At 46.2% G+C, this 14,005-nt stretch overlaps 2 protein-coding genes across 2 annotated transcripts; both read left to right on the forward strand.

Annotated features, from left to right (window-relative positions):
• The first annotated feature begins 1,107 nt into the window (after positions 1-1,107).
• LOC147099577 (ferritin heavy chain, oocyte isoform-like) lies at positions 1,108-3,279 on the forward strand. The gene is made up of 4 exons (XM_085969820.1): positions 1,108-1,274; positions 1,890-2,036; positions 2,455-2,580; positions 2,957-3,279. The coding sequence occupies exons 1-4, from the start codon at positions 1,173-1,175 to the stop codon at positions 3,104-3,106; spliced, it is 525 nt and encodes a 174-aa protein (XP_085825946.1). The 5' UTR covers positions 1,108-1,172; the 3' UTR covers positions 3,107-3,279.
• Positions 3,280-7,794: 4,515 nt separating this feature from the next.
• On the forward strand, positions 7,795-10,399 carry LOC147099578 (ferritin, higher subunit-like). Its single transcript, XM_085969326.1, has 4 exons — positions 7,795-7,979; positions 8,569-8,711; positions 9,110-9,235; positions 9,627-10,399. Exons 1-4 carry the CDS (start codon positions 7,874-7,876, stop codon positions 9,774-9,776), a joined length of 525 nt encoding a protein of 174 aa, XP_085825452.1. The 5' UTR covers positions 7,795-7,873; the 3' UTR covers positions 9,777-10,399.
• Positions 10,400-14,005: the final 3,606 nt, after the last annotated feature.

The following is a 14,005-nucleotide window of genomic DNA, read 5'->3' on the forward strand; positions in this document are numbered from 1 at the left end:
ACTGCCTCCCATGGTCGAATAGCTTGGCCAGTGTGGTGCCCTGTTGTTGTGTGCACTGCCTCCCATGGTCAAATAGCTTGGCCAGTGTGTGAAGTGCAGAAAGTGCTATTGATGATCATGCCAGTGCCATAGCTGCGGGAGGAGGGCTGGCCATTAGGCCTTTGAGGTCCCTTTGCCCATAATGTGAGGTGCACATGCAAGGATGAGGAGGACACTGGAAAGGGTACTCACCCTGACCAACCAAGTGAGGTCGTTGTACTTCTTGCGGCATTGGTCACCAGTCCTGGGGACATCGCTGTTGGCTGACACCCTCTGGGCGATTTCCCTCCAGGCTCTCCTGTACTGCCTCCTAGGAGCCTTCTTGCCACTGTCTGGGCAGAAGATCTCTCTGTTCTTTTCCAACCCCCTAAGCAGCACCCTCAAAGCATGCTCTGAGAAGCGCTGCGCTCGTTCACGGGCCTTCTGCATGGCTTCAGGCGCTATTTGGGTCCACCAGCAGTGTTCAGGCCTAGCTGCAGGGCTCCACTATCCAGGGCGTGGCAGCAGACAAAGTCGACCCTTCCCCCTTTAAGAGCTGGCCGGCGTGAGGGTGTCTGCTGTCAATCAAAACATGACCGCACCTGCGCTGCGCCCGGCCTCGGCGTTATCAGTCCGCACCGCCGGCTTAGCGCCTAAAGATAGGAATGCAATGCCAGTTTCAGCGCTCGCCCAAACTCCTTGGCCAAAGCTACTGAATTTCGGCGAAGTGGCCTCCACTTTCCGGCGGGCGCTAACTTTATCGCCCGCCCGACTTTACCGCCCCAAAAGTGGCTAGACTGAATTTCTAGGCCTATGTATTTTAAGTTCAGGACATTTAAACAAAACATTTGTAAGAGAGGTCAAAGGACTCGACAACGAGGTTGCTAGTAAGTAATCAGCAAAACTTACTTTCAAAGCTCTGATTGGCTCACCCAATGCTCACTTTATTTATTAATTAATGAGTTTGTGGATTTTGTTGAGGCATGGAAGTGATCTGATTGGCTACCAATAACTGTCATTCATCATCTGTTATGCAAATGAGGGGTTGTCCAAGTGTTTAAAATGTGCCGGTTCTCACTTTCACAGCAGTTAGACTGAGTGAGCAACTTTAGGTGGTAGATTTGCTGAAATCCAGACACACTATAGAAATTAAGATGGCCTCCCAAGTGCGTCAGAACTACCACAAGGACTGTGAGGATGCTGTCAACAAGCAGATCAACATGGAGCTCTATTCCTCCTATGCTTATCTCTCCATGGTGAGTTATCTATCTACTTTATTTGAATGATTTCTATGTAATAAACTAGTTAGATATCTAGTTGTTTTAGTTGCATGACCTAAAAGGGCTTAAATGTCAAATGGGAGCTGTTTTCTTGTCTTGAATTGGTCACCAGTTGAAGAGTATGGATTTGACTGTAGTGCAAATATTTCAATTAAGTGACTGCAATTAATCAAATGCTGGTTAGGCCTTCATGCCTTCTGTTGAAGTGAGTTGAGGATGGTGTACTGTTGGTAAAACCTTCCTTAATGACATGATTTGAGTGGGAAATTGTTGGATTTGCAGTTCTTCCTTTACTAACTTTCCACAAGAAATGAGTAGAAGTAGTTCCACTGACCTCTGGTCTCCAGCTTGGTCTTTATTTCTACCCCCACCCCCAATCTTTCCTGCTGATAGATCCTCCTATTAGCTAGTTTAGTTGTGCTGTTTCTAATGTGAAGAGACCGACTGTTCAATGAACAAACATTTAATAACTAGTTGAAAATGATATTTCTTCTAAATAAGGCATTGCACAATAACCAGTCTGATCAGAAATAATTTTGAATTGCATGCGGGTGAAACTTTAGCCTGGCCTAACTTCCTTTCTCTTTGCAGTCCTATTACTTTGACCGGGATGATGTTGCCCTGCGTCACTTTGCCGAGTTCTTTAAGGAGCAGTCACATGAGGAACGTGAGCATGCTGAGAAACTGATGAAATTCCAGAATCGACGTGGGGGGCGTATTGTCCTGGAGGACATCAAGGTATCTTTTCAGAAACAGGATGAGCTTCTTTGACTTTTGAACTACTTTTGGGATTCAGGTGGGAAATGGAGAGTGGAAGAGAAAGAAAGAGCTTGCATTTCAAGCTTAAGACAACCATCCAATCTTCCCAGCAGACTTGATACTAGAATCCACTGTTCATTCAGTATTTCTGGTTTGAAGTCCCATCTTCCATAAGGAGATTAAATCTTCATTGATTCACTTGCAGATGGTGGGAGGTGGTATTCATTTCAAGGTAATGAGTGATTTGCTGCTGCATCTCCCTGTGTCATCCACTGTCTTGCACAGACTCCATTGTATTGAATGCCTTGGGCAGGAACTCTTGAGGTTGTTGCAGCCTTTAATTTCCTTCATTGAGGTAGAACATTCTCAAGTAAATTCTGGTTTGTTTTTTTTCCAGAAACCAGAGCAGGATGAGTGGAGCAATAGTCTGGAGGCGATGCAGAGAGCTCTGCAGATGGAGAAGAATGTCAACCAGAGTCTGCTGGATCTGCACAAACTCTCCACTGTGAGCACTGACCCTCATGTAAGTTTCTAATGTTCCAACTATGAATTTCAGATGTGTTGAGGGTGATGGTTGAAATTGGAAAGATCTCCATATCCAGTAAGACTGTTTCTCCATTGCAGAGATATCAACAAGCCCTTTTTAATGAATGGTCCAGATCATACTGTAGACTTTATCATTAAACCTCTCCTGGGGGCACTCTAGTATCTGAAGGAGTTGTAGAATACAATTCTAAAGTATTGAATTTGACACCTGTGCAGTAATCTCACCTGGGGCATAATCCACCAAATGCTCTACTTGTACCAACCATCCAGTCCCGGAGAAGATGTGGAGCAATTCCTCAGTGTTATCCTTGATCTGTTGTCTGTACTGACTGGTTTCTCTTTCCTTTTTCCAGTTGTGTGACTTCCTGGAGACCCACTACTTGGATGAGCAAGTGAAGATGATCAAGAAGCTTGGAGATCACATCACCAACTTGAAGAGACTGGGAGCCCCTGAGAATGGCATGGGAGAGTACCTGTTTGACAAGCTCACATTAGGGGAATGATTCCCTATCCTTCAGCATTCAATTCATCTCATATTGATGAGGGACCTCCAACTTCACTATGAAGTGTGACTGAGACTTGAGGTGAATGATGGCTTTGGATGTGGTTCATTCTTGAGCTGACTTTTTTCCCCTCCAAGTGCTGTCAAGGAAAATAAAAGCTATTCAGCATTGGAGTGGTTTGTCTTTCCTTGTGTAAATTGAGTAGTGGATCTGGTGTCTGTGACCCCCAGCTCGTGATAGCCTCAGCAGCAGATGACCGAGCTGTTTAACTTGTGCAGGAACTTCAGCTGCATTTTTTCCCCCCTGCCTCATTTGGCCTGACCAGATGTCTGTGGTTACATCTCCAACTTGGAGACCTGAGGGTTTTTGTATTTCACAAAATGCAAGATTGCTTGAGTTTCTCCTTGGAACAATCTCTTGGCTGACAACCATGGGAATTCAGGTACCTGTTCTTGACCAGTGATGTTGCTCTGTTAGGTGGGCATTTGATAACTCCATGTCATGAATGTGTAGCATCCTTTTCACCCCCATTTATAGAAACATGCATCAGAGAGGCCAGTCAGCCTATCATAGCTGTGCTGGCTATTGAATTAGTCCCACTCTCCTACTTTTCCCCATAGCCTATCTTTTTTTTTTTCCTCCCTGTTTTAAGTATATATCTAATTCACTTGAGTCACTACTGAATCTACCCCCCCCCCCCCCCCCCCCCCCCTACTCTGGCAAGCAGTTCATTCCAGCTTGTAACAACTCACTTTTATATAATTTAGGGGGAATAAGCTCTGTTTTTGCTCTGGTTCCTTGGTAATTATTATAAATCTGTGTCCTCTAGTTAACACCCCACCAGTGGAAACCACTCCTCCTTAATTATTCTAAATCAAAATTTCATATAGTTCGGAAAATCCCTCGACAATCTTTGCTCGAAGAAGAATAAACCCCGCATCTCCACTCTCTCCACATACCATGTACTACGCGTGAGGCTGGTAAAGCAAGTTTTGGCTAAAATGTTTAGGGTGCAGGACATTGTTGTCTATAAAGCAAAAAAAATAATAGTGTAGCAGAATGTAATAAATAATAACCAAGTACCTGCTTACTTCAATATGTGTCAACCTTCTGGGCTAAGAATTGCTCAGCATTCTCATTCAACTTGTATCTGCCAGGGCAATGAATAGAAACCAGCTCTTTACACTTTATACAGTGCCCACTGGATGACGAGACACTTTGTCACCAGTACACAGTGCATTAACTAATAGTCATTTGCAATTTCAAGTTTACGCAAATGTTTCTCTGGGGTTGCCTTTCACCCTTGTGGGCAGGGAGTAAGAAGGGTGTCTGGATATGTGCTAGTGCGACATAGATTCACCAGTGTAAAAGGCCGCGTATGAATCTAGGATTTGGATCGTGACATTTGCTGGCTAATTGTTTTTTTTAAGTATGTATTCCATTTAATTGCTACTCTACACACTACACTTGGCAGTGAGAGTAGGGTACAGGTCAAAATCTGAGCTTGCTGTTCTCATAGTCAACAGAGATCTTCTGGCCTCCGCTGCATTTATACTACAGCAGGGAAACTGGGTTCTACCAACAAACAGTTTAGAAGCTTTTTTTGTGCCATATCGATACAGTATATATATTCTGACCTTTAGCCAAGCTACGAAGGAATAGTGGTTCCTTCATCGTCACTGGGTTAAAACCTGGAGCTCCCTATCTAACCGCTGTTGGGAGAACCTTCACCGCATGGACTGTAGCGGTTCAAGAAGAAGGCTCACCACCACCTTCACAGACAAAGTAGGGACGGGCAATAAATGCCAGCCTTGCTAGCAATGCCCTTATTCCCAGAATGAATGTTATTTAATAATAAGGTAATAGGCAGAGAGTTGGTATAAAAGAGACATTCTTGGGTTGGCAAGCAGTGAAATGTGGTGAGTGCCAGAGATTAGAGCTGGAGTCAGTTTTTCACTATGCAGATAGATAAGTGACCTGGATTTGGAATGGGGGAACCATATCCCAAGTTTGCAGTTGTTGCCAAACTAGGTTGTGAAAGGTGCTATATAAATGCAAGTTCTTTCTTTCCCTTTTATCCCACTCCTGTTGCCAGACATCCTGCTATTAAACCACTAGCAGATGATCCAGGTTTACCATGAAATCCTGTGAATTCACTGGATGGTGCATTTCACACTGGCGGTTAAGATCCATAAACTAAACAGGTCGCTCCTCAGATTCACAGGATGTAAACCCTACCCCGTTACAGGTATATACTGGATTATATGGCACGCAGAATGTAATGAGAATCAACCTGTGTCTCAGTGGGTAGCATTCTCGCCTCTGAATCAGAACGCTGTGGGTTCAAGTTCCACTCCAGAGACTTGAGCACAACAATCTAGGCTGACACTCCAATGCCGGTGCTGAGGGAGTGCTGCGCTGTCAGAGGTACCGTCTTTCGGATGAGACATTAAACCGAGGCCCTGTCTGCTCTCTCGGGTGGATGTAAAACATCACATGTCACTATTCGAAGAAGAGCAGGGGAGTTATCGCCGCTGTCCTGGCCAATATTTATCCCTCAATCAACATAACAAAAGCAGATGATCTGGTCATTAGCACATTGCTGTTTGTGGGAGCTTGCTGTGCAGAATTGGCTGCCGCATTTCCTAAATTACAACAGTGACTACACTTCAAAAGTACTTCATTGGCTGTAAAGTCCTTTGGGACGTCCTGTGGTCATGAAAGGCGCTATAGAAATGCAAGTCTTTCTTTCTTCTTTCTTTCCCAACAACCATCACTCTCTGCAATCATGGGGTAGATTTCTGACAAACTTGGTATAGAATTTCCATCTTCCTTACTCGCTGACAGTGCAGACTCACCCTGGACTACCTGATCTCTGAATATTGCATTAAGTTCACAATCATCTACAATAAACAAACAAATCTCTAATTTTGTCACAAATTTATCTGAATTCCTAAGGTGACTATATTGCAAGTGCAAAGGTATAACTATGTATTTTAAGTTCAGGACATTTTAAACAAAATATTTTTAAAAGAGGTCAATGGACTCGACAACAACAAGATGAGCACTTGAAACGCCATAGCAGACAAGGCTACAGACCAAGTGCTGGAAAATGGGATTAGAATAGACAGGGCTTGATGGCCGGTGCGGACAAGACGGGCCGAAGGGCCTCTTGCTGTGCTGTATAACTGTGACTATGACTCTATAACAAAAAGGCTGCTCGTAAGTAATCAGCTAAATTTAACTTCAAAGCTCTGATTGGCTGACCCAATGTTCACTTTATTAATTAACTAGCTGAAGTGCCCGGCGGTGCCGAGGCTTTTTCGAGGGCATGTTGTTGTTGGAAGAGAGAGAGAGAGCGACTGGGGGGAAGGGAGAGAGCGACTGGGGTGAAGAGAGAGAGCGACTGGGGGGAAGAGAGAGAGCGACTGGAGGGAAGAGAGAGAGCGACTGGGGGGAAGAGAGAGAGCGACTGGGGGGAGGGGAGGGAGGGGAGGCGAGGAGGGGAGGGGGAGGGCGGAGTCGAGGGGAGGGCGGGGGGGGAGGGCGGGGCGGGGGGGAGGGGGGGAGGAGGAGAGAGGAGGGGGGGGAGAGGAGGGAGGGAGGGGAAGGGGGAGAGTCCCCGAGCCCCCTGATCCCCGTCCCCCCAAACTCCCGAGCCCCCTGATCCCCACCCCCAAACTGCCGAGGTTGGCCCCCCCGAGGCCCCCCCCACCACCAACCAAGCACCGAACTCCGGAGGCGCGATCTTCCGAGCACCGGCCTCCCGAGCTGGCTTCAAGACCGCCGATCGCGAGACGGCCGGCGGGCCCGGTTGCCAGGGTAACCGTTGACGCTCACCAAGCCCCGCCCCCCGGCCGAGCCAGAGAGAGAGACGCCGCGTCTGAGCTGCTCCTGCTGCGCGCGCACCCTTTAGTAAGGTAGCGGCGCTGGGCTGAGGCCCGCCCCTCCAGCCTTCGAGTGGGGCCGGGAGGTGCCTAGCTCGGGCGTGGGTGCGGAGGAGAGGCCGAGGCTTCGAGGCCTACCTGGAAAAACGGGGAAAGGTAGGAAAATTAATGAGATTAGATAAGTTAATGACTTTCTAAATCATTTTTTTTTAAAACAATATGTGTTTTAAAAGCAACGTTTTTTTTAAAGACGCAGAAAGCGGGAAGAAGAAAGAAAAAGTTTGGAATCAAGATGGCGGCGACTCACCTCGATTCAGAACGATAAGGCCCGCCCACACACGCACCGATTGGCCCGGCGGCAAAAGCCAGCAACCCGGCGTACGATTGGTCGAGCTCGAGGTCACTCTGTCGCTAATGAGCGGATAATGAGATGCTAATGAGCGGAATGTTAAGGTTTTTCGGATACCGCGGGCGCGATTTTAGCCCGGCCGAAACGCAAATATGCTTAAAACCGTTTTGGAAAGGTAAGCTTTCTTTCGACGTAACGCACGCGTAGCTACGCCCTGTAACTTTCGAGCGCATAGCCGCCCAGACGCACAGGCGATGACAGACAGACAGAAGGACAGACAGACAGAAGGACAGACAGACAGACGGACAGAAGCATCGCTTTATATATATAGATGAATGAGTTTGTGGATTTTGTTGAGGCATGGAAGTTATCTGATTGGCTACCAATAACTGTCACTCATCATCTGTTCTGCAAATGAGGGGTTGTCCAAGAGTTTAAAATGTGCTGGTTCTCACTTTCACAGCAGTTAGATTGAGTGAGCAAGTCTAGTTGGTGGACTTGCTGAAATCCAGACACACTATAGAAATTAAGATGGCCGCCCAAGTGCGTCAGAACTACCACAAGGACTGTGAGGATGCTGTCAACAAGCAGATCAACATGGAGCTCTATTCCTCCTATGTTTATCTCTCCATGGTGAGTTATCTATCTACTTTACTCTCTATTTGAATGATGTCTATATAATAAACTAGCTAGATGTCTAGTTGTTTCCTAGTTGCATGATCTAAAAAGGCTTAAACTTCAAACAGAAGCTGTTTTCTAGTCCTGTATTTGTCACAGGTTGAAGAGAATGGATTTGACTAGTGCAAATGTTGCAATTAGTGGCTGCAATTAATCATGTGCTGGTTAGTCCGTCTGTTGAAGTGACTTGAGGATGGTGTACTGTTGGTAAAACCTTCCTTCGGTGAGTTGATCTTGCAGCATGAATCTGTTGGTTTTGCAGTCATACCCTTACTAACTTTACATAACAAATGAGTAGAAGTAATTCCACTGATCTCCAGCTTGGCCTTTATTTCCCTCCCCCAGTCTTTCCTGCTGATGGAGCCTCCTTTTTTGCCAATTTAGTTGTGTGGTTTCTAATGTGAGAAGAGAGACCGACTGTTCAATGAACAAACATTAATAACTAGTTGAAAATGATATTTCAACAAAATAAGGCATTGCCCAATAACCAGTCTGCCAAGTGATCATTCTGAATTGCACACAGGTGAAATCTTTCTTTCTCTCCACAGTCCTATTACTTTGGGATGATGTTGCCCTGCGTCACTTTGCTGAGTTCTTCAAGGAGCAGTCACATGAGGAACGTGAGCACGCTGAGAAACTGATGAAATTCCAGAATCGGCGTGGGGGGCGTATTGTCCTGGCCGACATCAAGGTATCTTTTCAGAAAAAGGATGAGCTTCTTTAACTTGTGAACTACTTTTGGGGTTGGGCTGGGGGTGGGAAAGAAAGGAAAAACCTTTTACATTTCAAGCATAAGACAGCAATCCAATCTTCCAAGGAGACTTGATACCAGAATCCACTGTTCATTCAGTATTTCTCTTTTGAAGTCCCATCTTCCATGAGGAGATTCAGTCTTCATTGATTCACTTGGAGATGGTGGGAGGTGGTATTCATTTCAAGGTAATAATGTGCTGTTGCCTCTCCATGTCATCCACTGCCTCGCACAGACTCCATTGCCTTGGGCAGAAACCCTTGAGGTTGTTGCAGCCTTTAATTTCCTTCATTGAGGTAGAACTTTCTCAAAAGTAACTTCTGTCCTTTTTATTCCAGAAACCAGAGCAGGATGAGTGGAGCAATGGTCTGGAAGCGATGCAGAGAGCTCTGCAGATGGAGAAGAATGTCAACCAGAGTCTGCTGGATCTGCACAAACTGTCCACTGAGAGGACAGACCCTCATGTAAGTTCCAACTATGAATCTTCAGATGTGTTGAGGGTGATGGCTGAGGCATTTACCTGCCATTTAATGCAACTATTGGAATGATCTCCATATCCAGTAGACTGTTTGTCCATTGCAGAGCTTTGAACAAGCCCTTTTTTATGTAGGTTCCAGATCATACTGTAGACTTATCATTAATTTTGGCCTGGGAGCACTATAGTATCTGAAGGAGTTCTGCAATCCAATTCTAAAGTATTGAATCTGACACCTGTGCAGTAATCTAACCTGGGGCAAAATCCACCAAGTGCACAACTTGTACCAACCATCCAGTCCAGGAGAAGATGCGGAACAATTCCTCAGTGTTATCCTTGATCTGTTGTCTGTACTGACTGGTTTCTCTTTTTTTTTCCAGTTGTGTGATTTCCTGGAGACCCACTACTTGCATGAACAAGTGAAGATGATCAAGAAGCTTGGAGATCACATCACCAACTTGAAGAGACTGGGAGCCCCTGAGAATGGCATGGGAGAGTACCTGTTTGACAAGCACACGTTAGGGGAATGATTCCCTATCCCTCTGCATTCAATTGAATCTCAACATAATGTTGTAGGACCTCCAACTTCACTATGAAGTGTGACTAAGACTTGAGGTGAATGTTGACTTTGGATGTGGTTCATTCTTGATCTGATTTTTCTTCTTTAACTGCTGTCGATGAAAATAAAAGCTATTCAGCACTGGAGTGGTTTGTCTTTCCTTGTGCCAATTGAATAGTGGATCTAGTAACTTTGTCACCAAGCTTGGAGATATTCACAGCAGAACATCTAGCTGTTTACAGGAAACTATTTTTCTTATCTGGCACTGACGGGACCGGCATAGTGCCGGTTTATCGAAAAGTCCGGATTAGAGAGAGGTATAGTTAAAAGGAACGAGAGCTCCGTACACAGCAACAAATCCAGGCTTCCCTGTTGCTAAGCAACATATGCAGGAACCCCGATTGCACAGCCACAGATTGAGGAACGGCTAGTAATATGAAGTAAAACTTACCTGAACCTACTCCTGAATTTTGCCGGTTAACTGAGATTTCTGGTTATTTAGGTGCCGGTAAATCGAGAGTTTCTTGTAACTTGTGGCTGGATTCTAACCTACCTTTTTTCTCCCCCCCCATGCCTCATTTGGCCTGACAAGAGGTCTGTGGCTACATCTCCAAAGAGGAGAATTGAGGGTCTTAGTATTTCACAAAATGCAAGATTACTCGAGCCTCTAATTTGGACATTGTCTTGGCTGACAACCATGGGAATTCAGATAACTGTATTTGACCAGTGATGATGTTCTGTTAGGTGGGCTCTTGACAACACCATATCATGAATGTGTGGTGTCCTATTCACCCACATTATACAAACATGCATCACAGAAGGAGGCCATTCAACCCATCATACCTGTGCTGACTATCCAATTAGTTGCACTTTCAACCTAGTGTCATTTTTTTCCTGTCTCAGGTGTATATATCAAATTCCCTTGAGTCAATATTGGCTCTATTGCCACTACCCTTTCAAGCAGTGCATTCCAGCTTGTAACAACTCACCTTTTTTATATAATTGAAGGGGGGGAGGGAAATCTCCAACTGTGCGCTGGTTCCTTGGCAATTATTGTAAATCTGTGTCCTCTAGTTACCAATCCACCACTGAAAACCACTCCTTCTTTACTCTTAATCAGAACCCCCCCTATAATTTGGAACACCCCTTGACATTCTCTGCTCTAAGCAGGACAATCCCAGTCTCTCCACATGCCATCTGCATCAGGTTGGCAAAGCAAGTTTAGGCTAAAATTTTCAGGATGCAGGACATTGTTGGCTAAAGCACAAAATAAATAATAGCACAGCAGAATGTAATAAATGATAAATAAGACACTGCTTCCATCAATATGGGCTAACCTTCTGGGCTAAGAACTGCTCAGCATCTGATTCAACTTCTTTCTGCCAGGGCAAGGAATGGAAACCAGCTCGTTACACAATGGCCACTGGAAGTCTAGACACTGCCTATCACCAGCACACACTGCATTAACTAATAATCATTTGCAATTTCAAGATTAAGCAAATGTTTCTTTGGGGTTGACTTCCACCCTCTTGGGCAGGGAGTATTGGTAAGAAGGGTGTTTGGATATGTGCTAGTGGGACACACATTCACCAGTGTAAAAAGCTACACATGAATCCTGTATTTAGGATTTGGATCATGACCTTTTTTTGCTGGTTAATTGTACATTTGTTTTAAGGAGTATGTATTCCATTTAATTGCTACTCTACACTACACTTGGCAGTGAGAGTAGGGCACAGGTCAAATCCTGACCTTGCTGTTCTCGAAATCACCAGAGATCTTCTGGCCTCCGCTGCATTTATGTTACAGCAGGGAAATTGTGTTCTACCAACAGACATTTTAGAGGCACTTTCTGTGCCATATAGATGCAGTATATCTATTCTGACCTTCAAGCAAACTACGAAGGAATAGTGGTTCCTTCATCGTCACTGGGTTAAAATTCTGGATCTCACTATCTAACCGCTGTTGGGAGAACCTTCACCACACGGACTGTAGCGGTTCAAGAAGAAGGCTCACCACCACCTTCACAGACAAAGTAGGGACGGGCAATAAAAGCCAGCCTTGCTAGCGATGCCCTTATTCCCAGAATACATTTTAATTATTTTAAAAAGGTAATAGGCGGAGAGTTGTTATAAAAGAGACATTCTTGGGTTGGGAAGCAGTGAAATGTGGTGAGTGCCAGAGATTAGAGCTGGAGTCAGTTTTTCACTATACAGATAGATAAGTGACCTGGATTTGGAATGGGGGAACCGTATCCCAAGTTTGCAATTGTTACCAAACTAGAAGGTTGTGAAAGGCGCTATATAAATGCAAGCTCTTTCTTTCCCTTTTATAATAAACTGCCAGACACCCTGCTATTAAACCACGAGCAGATGATCCAGCTTTACCATCAAATCCTGTGAATTAGCCGGATGGTGCATTTCACACTGGCGGTTAAGATCCATAAACATGATTGGTTGCACCTTAGATTCACAGGATGTAAACCCAACCCGGTTACAAATATATACTGGATTATATGTAAACGCAGAACATAATGAGAGTAAAACAAGGGCCTAGAAATTGAGTTGACGCCACGCCAGGGCTTTAGCACCGGAAATTTAGCGCCGGCGCTAATTCCCTTGCGCGCGCCAAAAATTCAGTAGCGCCGCGCCCAGACGGCTGCCGGCGCTACTGGCGGGCATGAGTGCCTCCCAATGGGCGCTGAGTGCCGCATTGCGGCACTAATCCGGCGCTGCGGCACCCGATGCGGTGCGGCAGGCTGGGGAAGTGCAGGCCTCCTCCTCCCGTTAAGGAGACGCTGCCTTCACCCGATCGCTGGCCGTTTGATTTTTTCAAAAATGAGCCCGGCACCTCGGACAAGTGCCGGGCTTGCAGGCCAGACGCATCTGTTCCGCGGGGGGGGGGTGGAGGAGTCCGGGGAGGGAGGTGCGGGCAGGCGGCCGGCGGGAAAGCGGCCGGCCACCACGCGACCTTAATGCGCCGGCGCTAACTTGTGTAAGACTCGGTTGCCAGAGTCTTAGTTGCGGCTGCCACGGGCGAGGCGGCCGCAACTGAATTTCGGCGTTCGGGCGCGTTGCCACGGCAACCGGGATGCTGCGCACACCGATGACGTCATCGGTGCCGGCGCAGCGCAACCGGCTAACGCCGATGGCAGCGCCGAAGTGAATTTCAGAAACGGCTATCATTGCGGCGCTAGGCCCTCTAGCGCCGCAAAATGGGCGCTAACCCTACTGAATTTTCAGCCCAAGGACTCCACAACCATCACCCTCTGCACACATGGGGTAGAATTTCCATCTTCCTTACTCGCTGACAGTGCAGACTCACCCTGGACCACCTGATCTCTGGATATTACATTAAGTACACAACCACCTGCAATAAACAAACAAATCTCTAATTTTGTCACAAATTCATCTGAATTCCTAAGGTGACTGTATTGCAAGTACAAAGGTATAACGAACTATGTATTTTAAGTTCAGGACATTTTAAACAAAACATTTGTAAGAGAGGTCAAAGGACTCGACAACGAGGTTGCTAGTAAGTAATCAGCAAAACTTACTTTCAAAGCTCTGATCCTCTTTTGGTAAAACCATAAATTTAGACAGATAAAAAACTGTAAATAAACCATTAAAACTGTAAATAAACCAATCAAACTGTAATAAACCAATAAAACTTCAAATAAACCTTAATAATCAAATTAAAATTTGGTTCTCCAGCCCAATTATGCACTCCAGTCCCCGCGGCGCCCACCGGTCACGAAAGTGATCTAGCGCGCTGGCGGACACCGCGTGCTCCAGCTCTAGGGCCACCCGGGCGCGAACATGGCCACGGAAGAGAGGGAGGCAATCCGGCCGGACGACCCCCTCGACCGCCCGCTGCCTGGACCAATTAATGGCCTTCTTCGCCAGGCCCAGGAGCAGACCCACGAGGAGGTCCTCCGACCTGCCCGCTCCCCTCCGCACCGGGTGACCGTAGATCAAGAGCGTGGGACTGAAGTGCAACCAAAACTTGAGGAGCAGCCCCTTCAAATAATGAAAGAGGGGCTGCAACCTCTCACACTCTATATAAATATGAAACACGGACTCCTCCAGACCGCAGAACAAACATGCGGTCTGGGAGTCCGTGAACCTACTTAAATACCTATTGCACGGGACTGCCCTGTGCAACACCCTCCAGGCCAAGTCCCCAATAGAACAAGGGAGGACT

The sequence above is a fragment of the Somniosus microcephalus genome, chromosome 28 (assembly GCF_052327205.1).
Source record: "Somniosus microcephalus isolate GS21.2 chromosome 28, FLI_Smic_1.0, whole genome shotgun sequence".
NCBI lineage: Eukaryota > Metazoa > Chordata > Chondrichthyes > Squaliformes > Somniosidae > Somniosus > Somniosus microcephalus.

Excerpts from the sequence above, each read along its gene's own strand:
- LOC147099578 (XM_085969326.1), top strand. The coding sequence starts at position 7,874 with ATGGCCGCCCAAGTGCGTCAGAACTACCACAAGGACTGTGAGGATGCT. Across the intron at positions 7,980-8,568 it reads TGTTTATCTCTCCATGGTGA|TCCTATTACTTTGGGATGAT; the intron begins GTTATCTATCTA and ends TTCTCTCCACAG. Across the intron at positions 9,236-9,626 it reads CTGAGAGGACAGACCCTCAT|TTGTGTGATTTCCTGGAGAC; the intron begins GTAAGTTCCAAC and ends TTTTTTTTCCAG.
- LOC147099577 (XM_085969820.1), top strand. The coding sequence starts at position 1,173 with ATGGCCTCCCAAGTGCGTCAGAACTACCACAAGGACTGTGAGGATGCT. Across the intron at positions 1,275-1,889 it reads CCTATGCTTATCTCTCCATG|TCCTATTACTTTGACCGGGA; the intron begins GTGAGTTATCTA and ends TTCTCTTTGCAG. Across the intron at positions 2,037-2,454 it reads TTGTCCTGGAGGACATCAAG|AAACCAGAGCAGGATGAGTG; the intron begins GTATCTTTTCAG and ends TTTTTTTTCCAG.